This window comes from Magnolia sinica, chromosome 4 (genome assembly GCF_029962835.1).
Source record: "Magnolia sinica isolate HGM2019 chromosome 4, MsV1, whole genome shotgun sequence".
NCBI classification, from domain to species: domain Eukaryota; kingdom Viridiplantae; phylum Streptophyta; class Magnoliopsida; order Magnoliales; family Magnoliaceae; genus Magnolia; species Magnolia sinica.
In genome coordinates, this window is record NC_080576.1 from 22863434 (window position 1) to 22885081 (window position 21648).

Sequence of the window (21648 nt, forward strand, 5' to 3'; positions counted from 1 at the left end):
CAAAGTATTTCTCATAATTTTATAATGAATGAAGGAAAAATTCTCCTTGTGGTACTTTGTCCCTTTCCTTTGAATTAAATGTTATTTATTTCCCTTTGTCCACGCCTACCATTTCATTTATGCAAGCAAAATGTTATTTAAATTTGAAGTGAATAAATATTTTGGTTCCTACTTGCATAAGACTTCAATTATTATCAATAAGAATATAGTGATCTATTAGACAATTTTAAATTAAAAACTGACTTTTTAGTTCTGTGTTTGTTGCTATTATTTTGTGGATGTGTCTCGTGTACCATGAGGGTATTGAACCTCACAACATATGAGGGTATTAATTTTATTGATGATAATAAATGAAATATTCATTTTGTTTGCATAAAATAAACATGTTTTTCTTATTTTTGACAAAAGGGCACGCTTCAGTTATACCGATCACTGTAGCAACAGGCAGATGTGGGGCCCACATAATCCAAACCATCCATCAGATATTTAAGCTCATATTGCCCCACGGGCCGAACAATTAGGCCATTCCATGAATCAGGTGGGCCACAGCACAGGAAACAAGATGGGAGGGAATACTCACCCTTGATTTCCATGGGGCGCCCACCATGTTGGGTATGTGCAATCCAAACCATTCAGACCTGGGATAAGGGTCTGGCAAAAAATCAGTCTGTTTTGTAACTTAGGTAGCCCCCAGTGAAAGTCAAGGGTGGGTGTTCCCTTCCATCTCATTCCCTGTGCCATGGCCCACCTGAGTGTTGGATTGGTCTATTTCTGATACCCAGGTGCTGCGTGAGATGACATATCTGATGGACGGGTTGGATGCACTGCACATATCCCTTGGGCCCCACATCCGCTGGTGCCAATGTAAGCTTACAGTGGTGCCGCTGCCACAGGAGAGAACCTCTTTGACAGAAAAGAGGGTCTTCTGTTAATATTGTTGCTTAGCATGCCTAAACTAAGTTTGTGATTAGTACATGGTTATGTAAAAGACTAACACCGACTATTGAAACAGTTATGGACGAGACAGTGTGGAACCTGCTATTAAGCCTGGGGAGTTGGCTTTGGTACGTGCATTGTTGCTTACTTTTGCAAACTCACATTCACCCAAATTCACACACGTAGAGAAAAGAAACTGCATTATCACCACGATCATCACCATGCTCACACACAGTGGCATTAAACTAGAAATCTGATTCAAATTTGGGGGATGACTTGTCCAACCGCACACATGAAAAGACAAGACACTGACTCATGTTGCTGACCTAGCCAGTTAGACCTTGTAGCATGGCCAAAAATATTAGATTTCTGAAGTCTTTGTGCCCTTTTCTGTTATATCCAAAAAGCCCCAGATCTATTAAACAATTAAAATCCCACCTTGTTGATTCCTCATTGGAAATTTGATGCAGTACCGATGCATGAACTAAGTAACATGTGAGATCAAATAGCCGAATTAAGATGTTTAACAAAAAAATACAAACATCGCTATAATCATCACAAATATTATGAAAATCAAAAGAAAACCATGCATAATCCTAGTCTAAACTACCAACATCATAACTCAAAATCATTAAATAAAAAGAAACTAGGATCTAATGGATGTAGGGACATCCAATTAGCATAGGATATAATTTATTTCAAAACAGGAAACCTAATACAACCTAGGGTGAAAATTAGGATTCGGGTAATTTGGGAAAGTAGGAAAATTGAGAATTTTAGGTTTGGGGTTAGGGTTTGGATTGCGGATGGGTATGGGAAAGTTGGGTTTAGGAGAATACGAAGATTTGGGATGGGAGAATTAAGAATCTGAAGGAAATACCTGGATGGGGAAGAACAGAGAAGGCGGTGTGGGGATAGATGGAGACTTCGCACCTCTGCGGATGAAGATTAGCCTCACACTAATCTTCCTTCCAAATCGCATGAAAGTATCTTCAAATCGCATGAAGATGGGAGAAGAAAGCAAGAGCTTCTCTCTCTCTCTCTCTCTCTCTCTCTCTCTCTCTCTCTCTCTCTAATCACAAAGTTCAATGAGGGAGAAGTCAACGCCCTCCTCTTTAATACATCCAAGAAGTTTCAAAAATTACAAAAATCCCCTTTCTTGTGAACTTTAACGAAAATAGCTATAGTCTAAATAAAATCAAATAAAACACTCATAATATGTCCAAATATAAAATAATAAAAAATTAAATTCTAAAATATGATAAAGTCTAAAACTGATGTGGACGATTAACGATCAATGGCCCAATCATGTGATCCATGCAATCCAATAGCCCGATCGTCGCGTTCCTCCGATCCAACGGTCTGAATCACTTCATAAAACAGCCCATGTGCATCTTCCCAGTGTAGGGTTTTCTAGATGCTCGCACATACACATGGGGTCTTCAGCACGATCACAGGTACTCGCCTAGCCACAGGGAAATCAGCACGGCCCGCTTCCTCTTCTGATACGTACATAAAGGTGTACACGACGTGATGTCCTCATCAAAATTGCAGCCCAATACCCATCTTGAAATTTATTTTTTGGTTATTGTCTTAAAATTTAAGATGACCCAGGGTTGAGGTACTCTTCATTTGAACAGTGGTTAGACCTTCCTTTTTAATTAAATGTGTCTTATCTATATCTCGGCATATCTGTTATTCCTGAAATGCCTTGACTCATGTTATCATATCTCAGCAATATTAAATGATTAATATTGCTCAGGATTTCACCCTTCATGAGAAGTATTCCTTTATTCAGTGCATCTCTCTCCCCCTTGGAAATTTGCTATCATTTTCTATCTTATTAAATAAGCCCTATTTGGTCCCTTTTTTCTGCTTTGAATTTCAAGATGAGAAAAATACCCTTTAACATTGAATCTCATCCCTCTCATTAGCCATGGAGGAATTATAGAATGCTTGCCAGAGGCTTTGCACAGTAACTCAGGTTTTCAATATATATATATATTTTTGAAAGATGAAATTTTATTAGCAGGAAAACAAAAAACAACAAAGAAAAGCAGAAGAAAGAGAAAGAACACACAACAGTCCCACGACTGCAACCCAACCCAACTTAACCCAAAACTTTACGGCGTCCAATCCCTAAAAAGGCAAAGGACTCTAGAGAAGACCCCGGCCGCAGGCACTCTATTATTATGGAAGCATTGATTGTTTCTTTCCGCCCAAATCACCCAAATAACAGCAAGAAGGATGACTCTCCACTTATTTTTTCCAAGACCTCTACCAAGTTCTCCATGCCGATTGAAGAATAAAGCTTCCAGGGACGAAGTCCTAAACCAGGAGACATCGACTAGATGAAGCACACTCCACTAGATGTCGTTGGAAAAAGGGCAGTGGATGAAGAGGTGGTCCATTGATTCCTCCGCATTCATACAAAGGAGGCACATATTCGGGACAACGAACCCTCCTCTCCTAAGATTATCAATCATAAGGATGATATTCCTTCCACCCAGCCAACCAAAGGCTGTCATTTTAAGGTGTGTTTGGCCAGACGGGGTGGGTGGAATTGTAGGTTATGATGCTGTTTTCCATCCAACAGTGTGTTTGGGAAGGCGATGGTACTTCAGCTGCAACCGGCCTCGCAAACTCAACCGGCTGCCCAGGGGATTCGGCAAATCCCAAGTGCAGACATCGCCCATCCCTCATGATAGCGTGGGATTCGGGATAGGTCATTGGTTAAAAGACCCAAGATTTGTGGGGTCCGCCATGTCTATATGTTGAATCCACTCCGTCCATCAGGCGAGAAGCATTATTTTGACCATACATACAGAAGATAAGCTGAAAGAAGACAAATATAGGCCATAAAAATGGGAACAATATAAAACTACTAAGCTCACACGTTGTGACCCGTCTAAGTTTTATATGAGGCTGAATTATATATATATATATATATATATATATATATATAATTCCGGTGATTTACACCTGATTAACGGGTTCGATGAACAATTTACATCATGATGGCCCCACACACAAATCTACAGTTGGCATATTATTCCCATTGTTCCATGTCATGTGGCTTAACTCAGTGGTGGGCTCATCTGATATTTGACTACGTAGCCTAAAATCCATGATAAAACCTGATAGACGGAGTGAATTTTACATATACAACATGGTGGGCCCCACGGAATTGTATGTTTTACGTAGGGCTTAGAACAGATGCGGATTACCTAGCGGATTTCACGGTTTGGACAGTTTTCTTCTAGTGACAAGCACGCCACGCCTTTGTATCACTCTCCAACCTTCTATGCCAGGAAGAAGCTTGTTTTGATGATGATGATGAAGAAGAAGAAAATGAGAGATTTCTATCCATTGAAGATTTAGGTCTTTTAGAGATAGAGGATGAGTACATAGAGATCTTGGTTTCTAAAGAACGGAGTTTTTTGAGCGAAAGTTCTGGATCTTCTTATGATTTTTCCCCTGAGAACTAGCTCAAATGCACTTGGTTGGATGTCGTCTGATGGATTTTGGAAGTGGGTTTTCTTTATTTTTTTCTATTTTTCTCTTTTTTTTAGACTCTTTTTTTTTTTTTTTTTCCAAATAAGATGAGAGCATTCTTCGGTTTCAGTTTCCAGACTGCTTATCTTTCTATCTTTTATTTGGATCGATTCCTTTCAAAGCGAGCTATTGCCGTCCGCATGGGAGTACCAATAAATAGTGCATTTTCCAAACACTACCATCGTTTATCACTGGAGCATTACTCAATCCCATGACCCATCCAAACACGCTTCCTTCCCCATCCTTGACTATTGCAATCTGATGGAATCAATGGACAGCTACCGACAGTCCATCGATTACCTTAAATCGTATTCCATCCCATCTACTCCACTCTAATGCGCCCAGCCAGATACGCCCTTAGGGGGAGCACCATAGGACCATAGCGGAGCCGTATGAGACGAGGAGGAAGAAATATCTAGCATAGAGATGGACTTGTGGAAGGATTTGATGGAGAAGAACCCCGAACCCGCAAGAGACCATCTGGTACCATCCTCCTCTTATGGAGAAGGGGCAAGAAATTGAAAATGGGAAATAAGTTGAGCCAGCTCTTGGATTTGAGAGTCAGACAATCTACGTTTGGTTGGGGCGATCCACACCCCGGTCCCATCAATAATCTGATAGCAATCTCTAATCAAAGCATTTGGGTTAGAGGAAGCTGCAAACAGGCTAGGGAATGAGTAAGCTAATGTGGAATTGCCATCCCAACAATCCAACCAGAATTTGATATTCGCCCCATCGCCCATAGAAAAATTGCATCTTTGAAAGACCAGCGAGGCTATTCTAGCAATCCCTTTCCAAACGAAAAAAGCATGGTACAAGGAGGATTGCGTAGTCCACCAACCCGAGGAGATAGGCTGTATTTGGCAGCAACAATCTGTCTCCAAAGACTATCTTTTTCATTGGAAAATCTCCAGACCCATTTGCTAAGGAGAGCAATATTCATGCTTTCCAGGTTTCTAATGTTAGCCCCTCCATCAGAGTAAGGATTATAGATTGCACTCCACCTAAGCAAAGGAAACTTGCCACCCTTTTCTCCAGATTGCCACAAAAACTGTCTGCGGATTTTGTCGATTTTTCTTGTGACCGATTTGGGGCAATGGAACAGGGATGGGAGATAAGTAGGCGTGTTGGGAATGGATGCCTTAACCAGATTCAACCGACCTCCCAAGGATAGGAGATTCAGCTTCCAGGATGACAATTTGCTCTCCATTCTTTCTATCAATCTATCCCATATAGATAATAGGGGTTTGCCGATACATAAGGGTAGACCAAGATACAGGGTGGGAAGGGAGCTTACCTTGCATCAATAGAAGAGGCTAAGGATATAGTTACCTCAATCGGGAGATTGATCCCAAAGACTTCACTTTTCAATATATTAAGTCTCAACTCTGAGACCACTTCAAACCAACAAATAGTCATCCCAAGAAAAGTTACCATCCTGTCATTTGCTTCACAGAAAAGGAGAGTATCATCAGTAAACTGAAGGAGCGTAATTGGGAATTGGAAGTTTTCTATTGAGAACCTAGAAAACAAACCCACGTTTTGACCCCTCAACAATATCCCACTAAGCGCTTCGGAAACAATGACAAAAAGAAAAAGGCGATAAAGGGTCACCTTGCCGAATCGCTCTTGAAGGTATGAGGATACACACTTTGATCCACGTCCTCCATTTGAGACTCAACCCCATTCTATCCAACATGTAATCCTAGAAGCTCTAGTCTATGTGATCATACGCTTTCTGAAGGTCCAACTTACATATGATACCCTCCTTGTTGGCACGAGCACATGAGTGAATATATACATTAGCAATCAAAACACAATCCAAGATCAATTATCTACAAAAGCAAATTAGAAGGGAGAAATGATAGAGGGGATTACCTGCGAGAGCCTTTGACTCAAAATTTTCGAGGCAATTTTGTATGGGCTACCCAGCAGACTGATCAGACGAAAATCCTTAATCTCCTATGCACCTTTGATTTTAGGAATTAAAGCTAAGAATGTACTATCTAATTTTGCGGCCAACCTATTATTCTCAAAGAAATCCAACACAAAAGCAATGAGATCTTCCTTTAATAAATCCCAAAATGATTAAAAAAAGGCAATTGGGAAACCATCTGGGCCAGGGGCTTTATCTACCTAGACTCTAAATTGTCTCTTTAATTTCTTCAATTTCCTCTTCTTCTTTTTTTTCCCAATAGTGCAATATCTGCTGCTTCCAAGGAACGAAATGGAAGGTTATCAATACGAGGACGAGTCACTTGATCCGAAGATAGGATCTTGGAATTCGATCTGGCCTACCATTAGCCATACTATGAAAAAACTTAGTGTTCTGACCTCCGTCCTTTAACCAAGTGGCCCTAGACTGCTGGCGCCATTTAATATCTTCTTCTTTGAGTCTGGCACAGTAGTCAACCGACAAGGAATTCCTTAATTCAATGTCATCCTCGAATATCTGACCCGCTTCCTCACGAATATCATTAAGTAATTTCTCCATCTCTACTTCTTTCTGGCCAAACACCTCTTTGTGCCATAGCTTTAGGTAATTTTTTTAACCTTAAAGTTTTTTCAACAGAGAGAAGCCAGGTCGCCCTTCAAAATGGAGAGAATTCCACCACTGGCCAATTAGCTTCCTGAATCCCTAAACTTCCAACCAAGTCAACTCAAAGCGAAAGGGTTTGGGGCCCCAATTAATCTCTTCAGTTTCAAGCAAAATCGAGCAATAATTGGAAATCAGTCTCGACAGTCCTCTTTGGCGAGCAAAGGAAAATCAGTGGATCCACTCTGGGGAGACTAAGAATCTATCAAGGAGGGACATAACAGGGGGTGATTGTCCGTTAGACCAAGAGAACTTGACGCTCCCCACGGGCAGATCCACCAATCCATGTATGCCCACCCAATTAGAAAAGGCTAGCATTGACGAAGAAATTCTAGCGCCATTTAATTTTTAAAAGTCATATAACATTAAAATCTCCCCCCACCACCCACGAGAGGTTCCATCTATCAGGGACAGACGAAAGTTCTGTCCGGGGGGGGGGGGGAGGGGGGGCAAACTCGCGGAAAATCACATTGATGAAGAATTGGCTTATCCAATAGTCTTCCAAAGAGCAATTGGATGTATCCCACATAAGAAGGATACCACTAGTAGACCCCATCGAGTCAAGGGCCAACCAATCCTTACCTTTCTTCCTACACAGGGAGTTGACGATACCTCTATCGACAGAGCTCAACTTAGTTTCCTGCAAAACAAAAATATTAGCTTTGGAACGAAAACACATTTCCTTAACTTAGGCTTGCTTTTGAGGGCAACCCAAACCTCGCACATTCCAAGATAATATCTTCATTGATCGCTCTGCGAACTCCTCCCCTTCCTCTCACTTCTAAGAATAGCTTCTAGGAGTCTCGGAGGCAAAATCCCCAAATTCAACAACTCCCTGTTCTGCTGAGTGCTTTTAACAGGCACTCCTCCCCCCATAAATCATTCAAATTGAATCTTTAGGCCTCTTTCTGCCATGAGTTTTAAAAGAGCAATATATTCTTCATCATTATCCTTGAACACCACTCCCAACGATCTCCCAACATGGCCAACTGCGTCCCTCACCCATCTTTTCTTCTTAATGACTTCAAGAAGACCTTCCAAAGTCTCTGCAGGGATGGAGGGAGGGGAATCCACACTCTGATCATGTAACACCCTGGTTCCTGAAACTCGAGTACACTACTCGTTTTCCAAAAACCTGAGTGTTAACCTTTAAAGATAGCCCAAATCTCATGTACATTTTTTTTTTCTTTATCAGAGTTAGCAATTTAACGGAATAGAAACAAATCAAATATAAGAGGGAGTCCAAATATACACAACCAAATATTCAAGTGACTACCCGAAAACATATACAGACCAATGTCTTAAGTTTTTAAGATACATGATAGTACAAATTAAATAAAAATGAATTAACAATAGAGAGTTACGAGATCATCTGACTAATACTATTCCACATGAACACCGGCATGCACATCATCTGTCTCCTGCACGCTGAATATGGTTTGATAGCGTCAATGGCTATCGCGGTGAGGTATAACCCCCAAAATTTATCGAAACATCAAGATAATTAAGCATAGTTGATCAGGAACAGTCTATAATGAACATTTCAGAATAATCATCAATATAATGAGACAAAGTTCATCAGATACGCATACATTGAATAAATTCCACAAAGATATTCTTGTTTAAATGCATGAATGCATGCACATGCTCACAGACCTGGGGATGCACATCCAGCTGGCAAAAAGGCCGCCCAAGGAGAACTAGCCACCCGGAAAAGTACTCAAAGGTACGCCCTAAGGTCACTAGTTACCCAGAAAAGACCATGCAACGGGGACACCCAAGGTGACCTAGCTTCTTGGAAGATTACTCTATGATACGTCCAAGGAAAATTAGACACCCGGAAAAGTCCATGCAAAAAGGACAACCCATGGTAGTCGAATGCACGCACTGAAAACTTAGGATCACCAGGTAAAATACTCTATGGTACAGCCCGTAGGGACCCAAGAAAACCCTGCGTCTTGTATCGACCACCCGATAAAGTCCACATGCCATGAGATGCATGATTAGCCCAATCATTATTATTCCAATTGCAACCATTAAATTTATGAAAACTTAAAGGCACTATATGGGTTCGTCACTCAACATAGGCCAACAACCCAACATAATATTCCATATCACCATTTTCAACTCAGGGGAATCTAACAAATATTATGTTTTAAAGGTGATCTCTTCAACTTGTGGCCAATCGTTGTTCAAGAAGTGGAACTTACCATCGCAAAGTTGTACGAATAAATTCCATCAAAGCCACACAGGGTGATTATACCATAAAAGCCGCAAGAGCCAAATATTCCATTTAATGGTGCGATAAGAAGGGATTATTTCCCAAAAGCCACATAGGCACAAATGATCCACAAGGCAGTAAGTCCACAACGTAAATTTATTTAATCCATTTCACAGATGGCCACTAGTTCAAGGATCTCCTAAAACACCATCAAGTAACCTCAAGTGACAAAATAAGCCACGAACAACATCGATAGCAATTACACATTTAAGGTACTTATCTTAAAGTATAATATAAATATTTGTAATCCATAGCATGTTCAAATATATGAATTTAAATCCAATTCATCAATCAATTATAAGGAAATCAAAATCAATTAGAGCAATGAACTACATTAAGCAATCAATAAGATAAATAAATGACGATGAATAAACAAGCTAACTATTAAGATGTAGAAAAAGCTTGAAGGTAATCCTCACCTTCCAAAAAGGATCGCTTGTAAGTATGTGTGCAAGTACTTTAGGATTAAGTCTGCAATTCAGTGAATTGGATTTGAATATGTTTTGGTTCGTAACCCGGTCGAACTCAGTGTAGACTCATCGAGTCAACTCAGTTCGAATCAACTGAGTCAAACTTGGTGTAAACTCCTTCCTTTCTCTCCTTCTTCCCTCTACTCTCTCTAGAGTCTCACAAGGCCCAAACCCAAGTCAGGCCCACGCCCAACTCGACCCAGCTGACTCGGCAGCGAGTCAGCCCAAACTCTCTCTTCCTCTTTCATGTATCCTTTTAACCCACGTCCAATAAAGCTCGACTCGATGGAATTCAGTGAGTCAACTCGGTAGCACTTGGGAGTCCATAACTCTCTTTCTTCCTCTTTCTTCTCCCTTCTTTCCCCCTTATACCTTTTTCTTCCTTCCTTTCTTTCTACTTTTAATTCTTCTCTGGATCTATTGGAGCCCTGGGCTCGGTCCAAACTCAGCAATACTTGACCCGAACTTGCCCCGACTCGACGTCCAGCAAATTGAATCCAGTCAACTCGGCAGCTCAATGCAGCATCGCCCAACTCCCCCTCCCTCTATTCTTCCTTTCTTCTTTCTAATCTCTACTTTCTCTCCATCTTCTCCCTTCTGCAATTCATGTCCAGCAACTGGACTAAACACGGCTTGGCTCGACTCGCAACGACTCTAACCGAGTCGACTTAACCTTGTGCGGCACCAAAACGGCGCCCTCTCTCTCTCTCTCTCTCTCTCTCTCTCTCTCTCTCTCTCTCTCTCTTTCTTTGGACTTTTTGTGAAGTTCGAACTCAAGCCAGATCCGCACCCATCTTGGACCGAACTCAGTCTAGCCTCGATGCAGCACGATAGTAACAGCCCTGACTCGGCCAAGAAGGCAGCAGCTCTTTCGATCTCCTCTTCCATTCTCCCTTCTTCCTCTCTCCTTGACTCTCTCCGCACATCCAGATAAGTTGGGACTTAGCCCACATTCACCACGACTCGAACCGAGTCGACTCGCTAGTTGCGGCAACGACGCTCTTTTCTCTCTCTTTCTTTTCTCGCTTTCCTCTTTTGGAAAATGTTGCCCTAAAAGGAAAGAGGCTATTATAGCCTTATGGGAGCCTAGAAGGATCAGCTCTTAATCAGCCGATTAGTTACAGTTTCGTCCACTAATCTCAATTGGCAAGGAGACATTGTTGTTGATATTTTTAAAAATTGTTTGCATGGATATAATCCGAGATTATAAATGAACTTTTGGCACTATAACCCACTAAATGTACGCTTTAGATCAGCGTAAGTGCCCCCCAACCAGGTGGTGGGTTTTTTGGCTAGACGGAGAAGATGATCTAGCCGTTAATGGTGGATCACTTTCGGATGGTCGATCTCTTGATCCAATGCACCTGGATGGTCTGGATTGGCCCTATGATCATTGTGGGACCCACCATTCATCACAACATTCCAATATGAGTGATGTGTGACGGTATTTTCAGCCGTGTAAATTCTCACACGAAGGAGGATTTCTCGCGGAGTCTTTTCATTCCACAAGATAGGGGCATTGCTTGCCCTAAAACGGACGCTCCTGATGCTTTCGGAGCGCCTTCTAGAAACATCCTAGCGGTTGGGATCGGTTCTTCCCTTTAACGGAAAGATTCTTTCCACCTATTGTTCTAGTTAAAGAAAAGAACCCTAAAAGGAAACAATCGGAAGGCTAGGATTTTCCTAACTGAAGGGTTGAGATGATGCAAAAAATCCCAACTCGGATTGCCAGCGTGGCAAGAAGAACATTTTCCATTCTCAGAAAAATGGAGCACACTACCTCTGTTTGTGCTTGGATTCGTGAACACGTACCCGTGTTTCAACGTGCAAAGGGAGTTGTTTTCTGTTCGGATTGAGAGTTCTACAATATGGATGGTTTGGATCTTCCAAACGTAAACGAATGATGGGCTACAGCTGATCAGAAAGGAACGTTGTTCGTTTGAATTCCGCTCGTGTTTGTGTGCATGTGAACGAGCCACTAGGCGAGATATAGATTAGGTTTTGGTCGAAACTCCCGTCGTCACATGATGGACGGTCTGATCTACCATGATGGTGGTCCACTGGTCAAGACAACGGACTTCGTCCGTTCGTGTGTTGTTGGGCGGAAATGGAGGGAGAGAAAATCTCTTTTTTTTCAAAATGTATCGGGTCAACCACCTGATTGACCAAGCCATTGGTTTGGTGCACTGTGGGTGCACGCATGATTTTTGGACACACCCGAATTGTGGGGTCCACAGAGATGTTTTGACAAATCTACTCCGTTCATTCCCTTTGGAGGCCCTAATCAAGGTCTCTAACAAAAGGTTGGGCAGATCAAAAGATCAGGTGGGCCATACCTCTAAATTTGTAGCTTTAATTGTGGATTCCTGTGAATCTATTGGTAGGATCATTCCAAAGTTGCGTATTAATTGTCGAGAGACTCCTAATAGGAAATCTGACCAGTATTGAGGCGGATCATGGCTTAGGTGGGCCATACTCAATTGATTGAGTTCATATTTATGGATTTCCATCGACTTAGTGGTTGGATGACCTTAATTTGATTCTGCATGGATGTAGGGTCCCTAGGCTAATTTATATGAACTTCGACATTAAATCTTTAAGCTTAGATGGTTCCATTAGTATGATCAAGTTGCATATCAATGGACAAAGTGTTGTAGGCCCAATAGATGAAGGATTTGATGATCCAAGTTTTGGGACCTACGATGTATGATTAATTGCCATGTTTGCTCTACAAATCAATGGTTGGGTTGATTCGAAATTATTTATCAACGTTCCGAGTAGTCTTAATAACTATCCAAGTGGACTTTAGTGTTCGATTTAACACTTATATTGTTTGATTAGTGCAATCAAGTGGTGGTTCATTTTATGGGATGTGGTGGGCTTGATGGACGGTGGATCGGAAGATCCAAGTCCCGATATTAAAATGAATGGTTTGATTTATGCATAGTTAAGTTTATAAGTTGATCTCGATATTGGTTGCCTAGTTGGACTTATTCCATGGTTAGGATGAAAATTGTTCAAGTCAATTTAGGACCAACATAGAGAGATTGGTTTGCCTTTGTACTTGGATTGATATGGGGTTCTTAGGTACATTATCACCTGCCTCAGCGGGTGGATTTAGATTGTGGGTCGAATAATCGTCGCTGATATAATCATGTATTGAAAAATCAATGGTCAATTCAAGGTGAATTGATCTCAGGCCTTGCAAATACATTGTGGGTTGCCATAGTCTGAATCAAATGGGCAAGATGGACAGATTGTGAATCGCTGGATGGAGGTGTTTAATGTAAGTTACATGTACTATCCCCACACACGTTTAAATTAATTTAGATTTCTATGTTACACCCGAGTACTGAAAAGTCCGGGGTGTTACAGATGACCCCTGGGGTTAAAGAAAGCCCGAATGGGAGAAATGACAAGAACTTCCGCAGCAGATAACCATGCTAGATCTTCGTCCTCTTGAAGATGAAGAAGCAAATTCTGTTATGCTGGAACTAAAGCCATGGAACTATCCTCATCCACATGCAAAGGATCAAATAGATTCGAAAGGGTCAGTGGAGGTTGAGAGATGGGACGTAGGGGTGGGGGTGGCACTATTTTCATGACATTGAGCTAAGGATAGACCGACGTGCTGAGAACCGCACATTGACCTAACAAAAATAGAGGGAAGACTTGTTGTACAACCAGAATGTGAATCCCCACTCAAATTAGACTTCTCTAGGGTTAGTCGATTGTATTCACCTGAGACCTGATCTTGGATCCTCCTTGGTTCGACTTGCTCGATCGTATCAACGATAGGCATGGATTGGGGCCTCGTCAGGAGCTCGTGCCAATTTTCTACTTTTGAACTCGATCCCTCAATGGGGTCCTTTTCCTTCTCCAACAGATCAGCCGTTACTGCAGGTCTCAGAGATCGAGAAACGTCGATTCCATAAGAGCCGGAGACAACAACCAAAGCATTGTTGATTGCCCGTGTCTCGACTTGCCACGTGTTCGAAACTGCTGGTGGAGACGGCTAGAAATTGGTAGGGATCGTCCACGTGTCCCGATATGCCATTATGGGGCCTAAAGCCAGCTTAGTCAACTGACACGTCCTTTGCTCATCAGTCAAGGTAGCCCCCAAATCTTCTCGAGAAGGGCCAACATTAAAGTGTTATGACTGCATCAAGATTTTTGAATTAATCCCGCTCGAAATATCAACATGTAAGATATCGCCAGACGAGATGGATGTCAATATCTCGCGAGAAGGCCAGCAATTGTAGAAAAAATCCTCCAGGCTTTCGAGAACACTTGTCAAGAGTGTAGGTCATTTACTCAGGGCCTGGGGTATGTGTCCTTCATCCAGACTACCAGTTATTTGGCACGCGTGATCAAAACTTTCACATGCCCAAGTCTCGTCCTCTGTTGGTCCATAGGACATTGAGCTCGGAGATCCGTCGTCCATGGAAGGCAAAGCTAAAGCTTGGGGCAGATCGGGGGGCACTGGAGGCGGCGGCTGGCTAGACGGAAGACCCTCACTCGCACTATCCGAACAATCACGACTAACCAAGATCTCAAGAGATTGAAGTCCCACCTTGATGAGGAGGGAAGGAGGAGTATCATGAGCAGCCGGACCGAGCGGAGATTCTCCCACATCTCAGTTGCACGATCAATGTTGTCAAATAGCATATGTGATCAACATATGCTGTTCGCGATTGCATATGCGATCGCATATTTTGTTTTTTGAAAAATAAAAAAATAAAAAAGGAAAATATTGAAAAAAATTCTAAAAATTAGGGAAAACTTGCCAAAGTGATTGGATAACTTATTTCATTGTAGTTTTGAGTGTTTTATTACGTTATATATTTAATTACTTATATTATATTTACATAAATTTTAAAAAACAATCAACAAGCTACATTAAGAGAAAATTAATTATTAAAAAGGTTCAAACATAGAAATTTTGTTGATAAATGGATAACTTGATAACTTAATGTAGTCTTGTAGAGAGATTAGATTAAGAGAGAGAGTGAAAGAGAGAGTGAGAGATCGTAAGCTTTAGAGTGGAGATCAATAGTGAAAATGTGAGGGATTTAAGTGCCTATTTGTAGGCGAAAGTGGCTGAAATTGCAAAAAAATAAAAATAAATAGTCTCAACAGTCATACTTCTAACCATTGGGCCATTTGCATGCTCGCATATGCGATTGCATATAAAAGTATGCCACGGCATACTTGCCATGGTCGATGGCATATGCGATCTCTTCCATAATATGTGAATATGCGATCGCATTTGACAACACTGCGCACGATCAATCTGAACTAGTGCCCCCAACAAGACCCCAAGGTGGCGAAGAAGTCCATAAACCAAAGTTTGACTAGAACATTATTGAAGACAAACCAGGCAGTCTCTCTCCTTTTTTTATTTTATTTTATTTTTTTTATTTTATTTTTTTACACATGCACACACACCACCACACACATGCGATGGTGGGATTTCACCACCTATGGGTATTTGAACCCTCAACCAGGTGTTGAAACTCCCAAGAGTCTACCATCGGAGTGGGAGTATGGACCCAACCAAGCAATCTCATACCCAAGGGGCGACTATTCTAACAGCTTACAAATCTCCTTCATAAGCCCCACTTTGTGGAGCTTACCGATGGAGGTTACCTAGTCGATATCAACACCTGGAAACAAGGAAAACCAAACAATCTTTCGACAAAGGCCATATGACAACATTGTCAAGACCAAAAGAACAAAAGAATTGAAACCATAGGAGGAGATCTTGGATGGAAGTTCTCGGTGAATGGAGACCACCACATACCATTTGAAATACTTCTCTCTAAGGATGATAGACTCTGAAACTCTAAAGGAGGGGATGTTCCCTGGAAGATCAAGCTCACGGACAAAGATTGGGTAAGGAGAAACAGGACATCAAGTGGTTGATGGAGGGGATGGATGGGGCACAGATGTCGCAAGCACAGAAGGGAGGGGGGTGGAGATATAGAGGAAGTATGCGCAATGGGTTTAAGGCTAGGACCCGGCGGTTGTAGCACTGCAACTGAGGCGATAACAACTGAGGGAGTAAAAAGGTCCTCTTCCAGCAAGGCTTCCTTGAAAGATCTCCCAGGGTGAGCTAAGGAACCAGAAACCCCTTCCTCCAACCTAGGTGGGGAGGTAGCAAAATAAACACGGTGCAACGACCAACGAGGAGGCGAAACTACATCCTTTAACATTTCAAGATTTGTTTTGGCCGGCCCAAAATGAGCCACATTCACCAGAATCTCCTTCCTGTAGAACTTTTGACTTGTCATTTTAGCCACAATAGAGGGCACCTCTGTCTCAAAATTAAACCTTACAAATGCAAATTCCCTGTAGATACCTGTCCCTTTCTCCTTGGGAATCACAACCTCCCTTACTATACCAAATTTTCGAAACGCCCTCTGGAAGTGGATTTCCATCCATTCTTTCGGAAAGTTTGCTACATACAGCGTAGGGAGAACCCGTAAAGGACTGATGGGGTTCTGATAGGTCCTTTGCTTATACCTCTTCTTCAACCACATTGTAGACCACTTCTTTGCCGAGGTTGCAGCTCTTGACTAATGGATTGTCTTCGGGTAGAGCGACACCCATAGTAGATGATAGATCCATCGTCCACAGCTCCATCACTCCCAGCCAGGGTTGGGTTAGAATAATACCTGTTATTAAAGCTGGGAACAGATATCTTGCGAGAGCCCTATTCCCATACAAAATCCCCATTTAAGCTTTTGACACTACGGTGGGATTGGGAAAAGGAATGGTGGGTTGAGGATTGGCTGGAGGCTCTAGAGGAGTCTCTCAAAGATCTTGAAACCTAGTCCTCGTGTAATGACGGGCAAGTTTCCGATCCTCTTCCCTCTGCTACCTCCTTTCCTTTTGCTCTCTTTTTCTTTCTCATTCTAACAATTGGGGTCCATGGTTTGGCAATCCAAACCATTATTCTGTCACTTTTTTGGGGGGAAGAGTGAAATAATGTTATTTTATTCGATAGATGCTGAAAAGCAGCAAGTTTACAACCTAAATAACTTCCTTTACAAACAATGTTGAGAGTGAATATTGTATATTTCCCCCTTGTTATGCATTGGTTTTAAGAACATGGATGTGCTTAATTGATCTAATTATACATGTTTTCTCTTACAAGGTGATTTTGAGAGCTAAGGAGAAAAGGATGCTTAAAGCATGGATTTAATGCTCAAAGAATTGTCAAGAGAAAGATTGGATCTATGGAGGTCAAGATTGGAGAATTCAAGAGTCCAAGATCCAAGGAAACCAAGTGAGGAAGGACGAAAACTGAGTCAAAGTGCAGAAATCAATCCTTCGATGACATCGAAGACACCTTTGATGCCATCAAAGAAAGTGTTGATGCCATCGAAGCCATTTCGATCCCATCGCAAAAATCATGAAAAATATGATTTTCTTGCTGGACATATTTGTGCACTTTTCGATGCCATCGAAGCCAATTTCTATCTCATCGAAGGAGGTTCGATGACATCAAGAAAATATGCAATTTTGAAAGTTCGTTGCCGGACAGTTTCCTGATTTCACCCGGACTCTTCGATGGGAGCTTGATGCCATCAAAGCTGCGATAATTGCGTAAAATCAAGTCGGTTTTGAAGACAGTGCGAATCAAGCCTGTATAAAGGGATGTTTTAGGAGTTTTTAAGTACGAATTAGGGTAGAAGGGGTAGAGTAAGGAGTTGTGGTGTTTTAAGGAATCCTCTATCCACTTCAATCCTTCGGTTCTAGTTAGTTTTATGTTTTTCTATTTGAGTTTTAGTTCATTCAAGTCTATGCTTGGCTAATCTCTAAGCGAGAGCTAAGAGGTGAAGCTTGTAGTTCTTCTTAATGTTTATTTTACTTTGATTTAAGTTATTTGGCTTATGTGTCGAACAATTCATAGATATTTGATTTGAATGAAGAAGTGTTTCTAGTTTACTTTCATCTATTGTCGACTCCGGGCAGATTGGATGCTTAGGAAGACTAAATATATTTTTTACCTATTTTATGAGGGATTGATCTGTAGAATCCATTGATCTATTGTTGACTTCAGGCACGATAGATGCTTTGAATATACTACAATCGTATCACTGATGCTTTACGAGGGAACCAATTCAATGAAAGTTCATATCTATTTTAGAATATATATATGTGATGTTTTAACTGCTCCATTATCCGGCTGGATAGGATAGGACTTCGATTCTAGTTGTGTGATCCAATTAAATCAAGTAAATCAACATTAAGAAAGCTATAAGTGGATCCTTGGCACTCTAGTATTTTATCTTTGATATTTTGTGTCACAATTACTCTTTTAAATCAGATTTTAGTAGTTATTTTAGATTCTAATTCTAGTTCTAACGTATTTTAGAAATCGCACAAAAGCAAGTCCCTATGGGTACGACCTTGGTCTCACCGAGTTATTACTACATCACGGCCCTGCACTTGGGGTTGTCATAACAAACAACCTTAAAGGGTTGGATCACGAAGAAATTGAACATGCAAGCCCTATGGTCCAAACATAGAAGCCACAAATTCCATGTTTATTTCCTGATTTCCAGCAGCCCATTCTAGAATCTCCTTTTTTATTACTTGGCAATTTGATCATGTGAACTTTGTTTGTTGAGGAAGCATCTTTGATTTAATTCCCAACATATGTTCCAGACTATTGCTAGCAGAGCGAGCCGCCATGTTACTTTCTTCTCTTTCGGTAATACACTTCCATGCCACTCCCAAAGTAAATCAAGCACCAACTTTGGCATAACCCATGAGACCTCGAAGCATGATAAATAGAAGGCCCAAATTTATTGAATGAACAGGCAGTTGGCATCTTCCATGCATAATAGGCACACATTTGGGAGAATCATATATCGTTTTTTGGAGATTATCTATGGTTAAGATACGATTTCAACCAACTAGTAGGAGGCCACCTTAGGAGGCGCCCCATAGTGTGCCAGAATACACGGAAGAATTCTTGTTTCCTTGGGATCCGATAACAATTTATAAAACAATTTGATTGAAAATAAGCCCGAATGTGAAGCCTTCGAATCCTTCTGATATGGAATTGTGTGAAAACTGCAGAGCCTATCCAGTAATAAAGTGTAATATGTCGCTTCCTTATCTGTTAGAGCTCTTCTACAAGGGGGGTGGGGGTGCACCACACTCTAGAACCACCTACAAGTGAATAACAAGCAGAGACTACGATGTTCTTTGATGGCGATAGAGATGCCAGGGAAGGGAAATCATGCTCAAGAGATTTGTCTCCCACCATGCATCCTCCCAAAAACAGAGGCGATTCCCCCTGCCTAGTGAAAAAGCCAATCCTTGCTTGAATAGTGGATTAACTGAAACTTTAGTTTCTCCATATCCCCGAAGCATGACAATAAGAAGATTTCTTTATCTCCTCCCCCCTAAATGTCATACTTGAATGCTACCACTTCCCTCCTTAGTCTCCCCTCTTCTGTGCCGAACCTCCATTGCCATTTGCCCAAAAGTACTAAGTTCATAAACTAACACTTTGATTCCCGCTCCCCCTTCCGCTATTGGCTTACATACCTCTTCCCATTTTAGCAAATGAAATTTCTATTTTTCCTCTACCCCTTGGCATAAGAAGTCATGACTTAACTTTTCCAACTTGTTTAACACTGATTTTGGACATTTATATAAAGACAAAGTATACGGGAAGATTTGAGAAGGCCGCTTTAATTGCCGTAATTCTCCTAGCCAGTGTTCGAAATATCGGTATCGCACAATGTATCGCACCCTTGGGATACAGATACATATCGGTTATCGCACAGGATATATCGTTTGTATCGCATAATTTATCGTACTTTTTGGGAAACATAGGAAAACATTGGGAAAATGGTTGAATTTTTTAATGAAACTTCAGAGATGGTTAAAAAAGAATTTAATACGCACTTTTAAATCATAACATCTTTTAAAAAAAGTGCAAACAATAGGTTTCCTTTGTATTGGGTCATGAGCCATGCGCTGTCTGATTGAACTAAGTCAACTATATTCAAATATAATGTATAACATTTATAAATGTATCAAAACATGTATGAAAACACAACTAAGTGGACCCCACCACAAAAAACGGTGAGGACAGTGACACCCACCGTTGAAACCTTCCTAGGGCCCAACATGAAACCTTCAATCACCACTGTTTCTTTTAGTGTGGTCCACATGAGATTTTGATCAACCTTATTTTTGGGCTAATGCCCTAAATGATTTGAAAAAATGGATGGATGGCGCAGATAAAACACATACATTATTGGCTACTGGTACAGAGTGTTAGTTAGCCATCACATGAAACAGTGATTATTGAACATTCACCATTAAAAATATATCAAGGCCTACTTTAAGTAGATCCTTAATGTTTATTTGTCATCCAAATGGTTGATAAGGTCAATCAAAGCTGAACGAATGAAATATATAAAGATTAATGTAAACCAAAACTTTTGTGGCCTATAAAATACTTTCAATGGTCATTCACCAGTTTTTCCAGTGTGGTTCACCTGAGATTTTGATTTGCTTAGTTTTTCATGTAACATCCTTAAATTATATGAAAAGACAGATGGACGGCCTGGATAAAACATATACATCAATGTGAACCCCACAGAGCCCATGACAGACGTTTGTCCGTCTCTGTGCATTCATTAAAAAAGTATCCAAATTGCATCCTACACAGCTCGTCTCCAGCTTCGAACGGGTAGCAACTTTGATTGGCCACAGTGATGTATGGGTCTTATCCACACAATCCATCCATTTTTTGGCATCATTTTAGGGTATAAGCCGAAAAATGAGGAAGATCCAAGGCCCAAGTGGACCACACCACAGGAAGCAGCGGTGATAATGATTCTCACCGTTGAAACTTTTCTAGGGCCCACCGTGATGTTTATTTTCCATCCAACCTATTCATAAAGTTACGTAGATCTGGATGAATAGAAAACACAAATATCAGCTCCATCCAAAACTTCCGTGGCCCCAAGAAGTTTTCAATGGTAAGAGTTTAATTCCCATTGTATAGTCCACTTGATTTTGGATCTACCTATTTTTGGGTTTATATCCTAAAATGATATGAAAAAATGGATGGACAGTGTGGATAAGACCCATACATCACGTGGCACTCAAAGCTGGGAAGCAGATTGGCTGGTGTACCACACATCGGCTATATAGATGGTGTAGATACGTGTCGTGCGAAGACGAGCGCCAACGCTCCTCGAGCTCCGAGTTGTACGAACGGTTCAAAGGAGATCAAAGTTACATGGCCCCACAATGATGTATTTATTATATCCACACCGTTCATCCATTTTTAGAGATCATTTTAGAGCATTACACAAAAAATGAATCATATCCAAAGCTCAAATGGACCACACCAAAAATAGCAGCGAGGATAATGATTTTCACCGTTAAAAAATTCGTAGGGCCCACCATAACGTTTATTTTCCATCCAATCTATTAATAAGGTCACAAATACATGGATGAAGAGGAAAAACAAATTTCATATTGATACGAAACTTCTGTGACCCACAAAAGGGTTTCAATGGTAGACGTTCAATCACTCCTTTTTGCAGTGTGGTCCAACTGATCTTTAGATCTGTCTTAATTTTCGGCTCAAGCCTTAAGACGAGCTCGCCAAATGGATGGACGGTTAGGATATAACACATACCTCGTGATCGGACCCGCAGAACTTGCTGACGTCAATACACCAGCTATATAGTTGGTGTGTGGTACACTAGCCAATCCAATTCCTCAAAGCTGCAGCTCATTCCCAGCTTCTGAAGATGGCGTCCTCA

At 41.2% G+C, this 21648-nt stretch overlaps 1 protein-coding gene across 5 annotated transcripts in view; it reads left to right on the forward strand.

Annotated features, from left to right (window-relative positions):
• LOC131242777 (uncharacterized) overlaps positions 1-21648 on the forward strand; it is a 29568-nt gene that overhangs the window by 2538 nt on the left and 5382 nt on the right. For 3 of the 5 annotated variants that reach the window (XM_058241649.1, XM_058241647.1, XM_058241646.1), the window contains one exon: positions 1013-1064. The exons of 1 other annotated variant lie outside the window; for it this stretch is intronic. In XM_058241649.1, the coding sequence (XP_058097632.1) occupies positions 1013-1064 (52 nt within the window). Of the gene's footprint in view, positions 1-1012; positions 1065-16997; positions 17796-21648 lie in introns of those variants that run through there. One more of the 5 variants, XM_058241648.1, reaches the window with a different exon arrangement.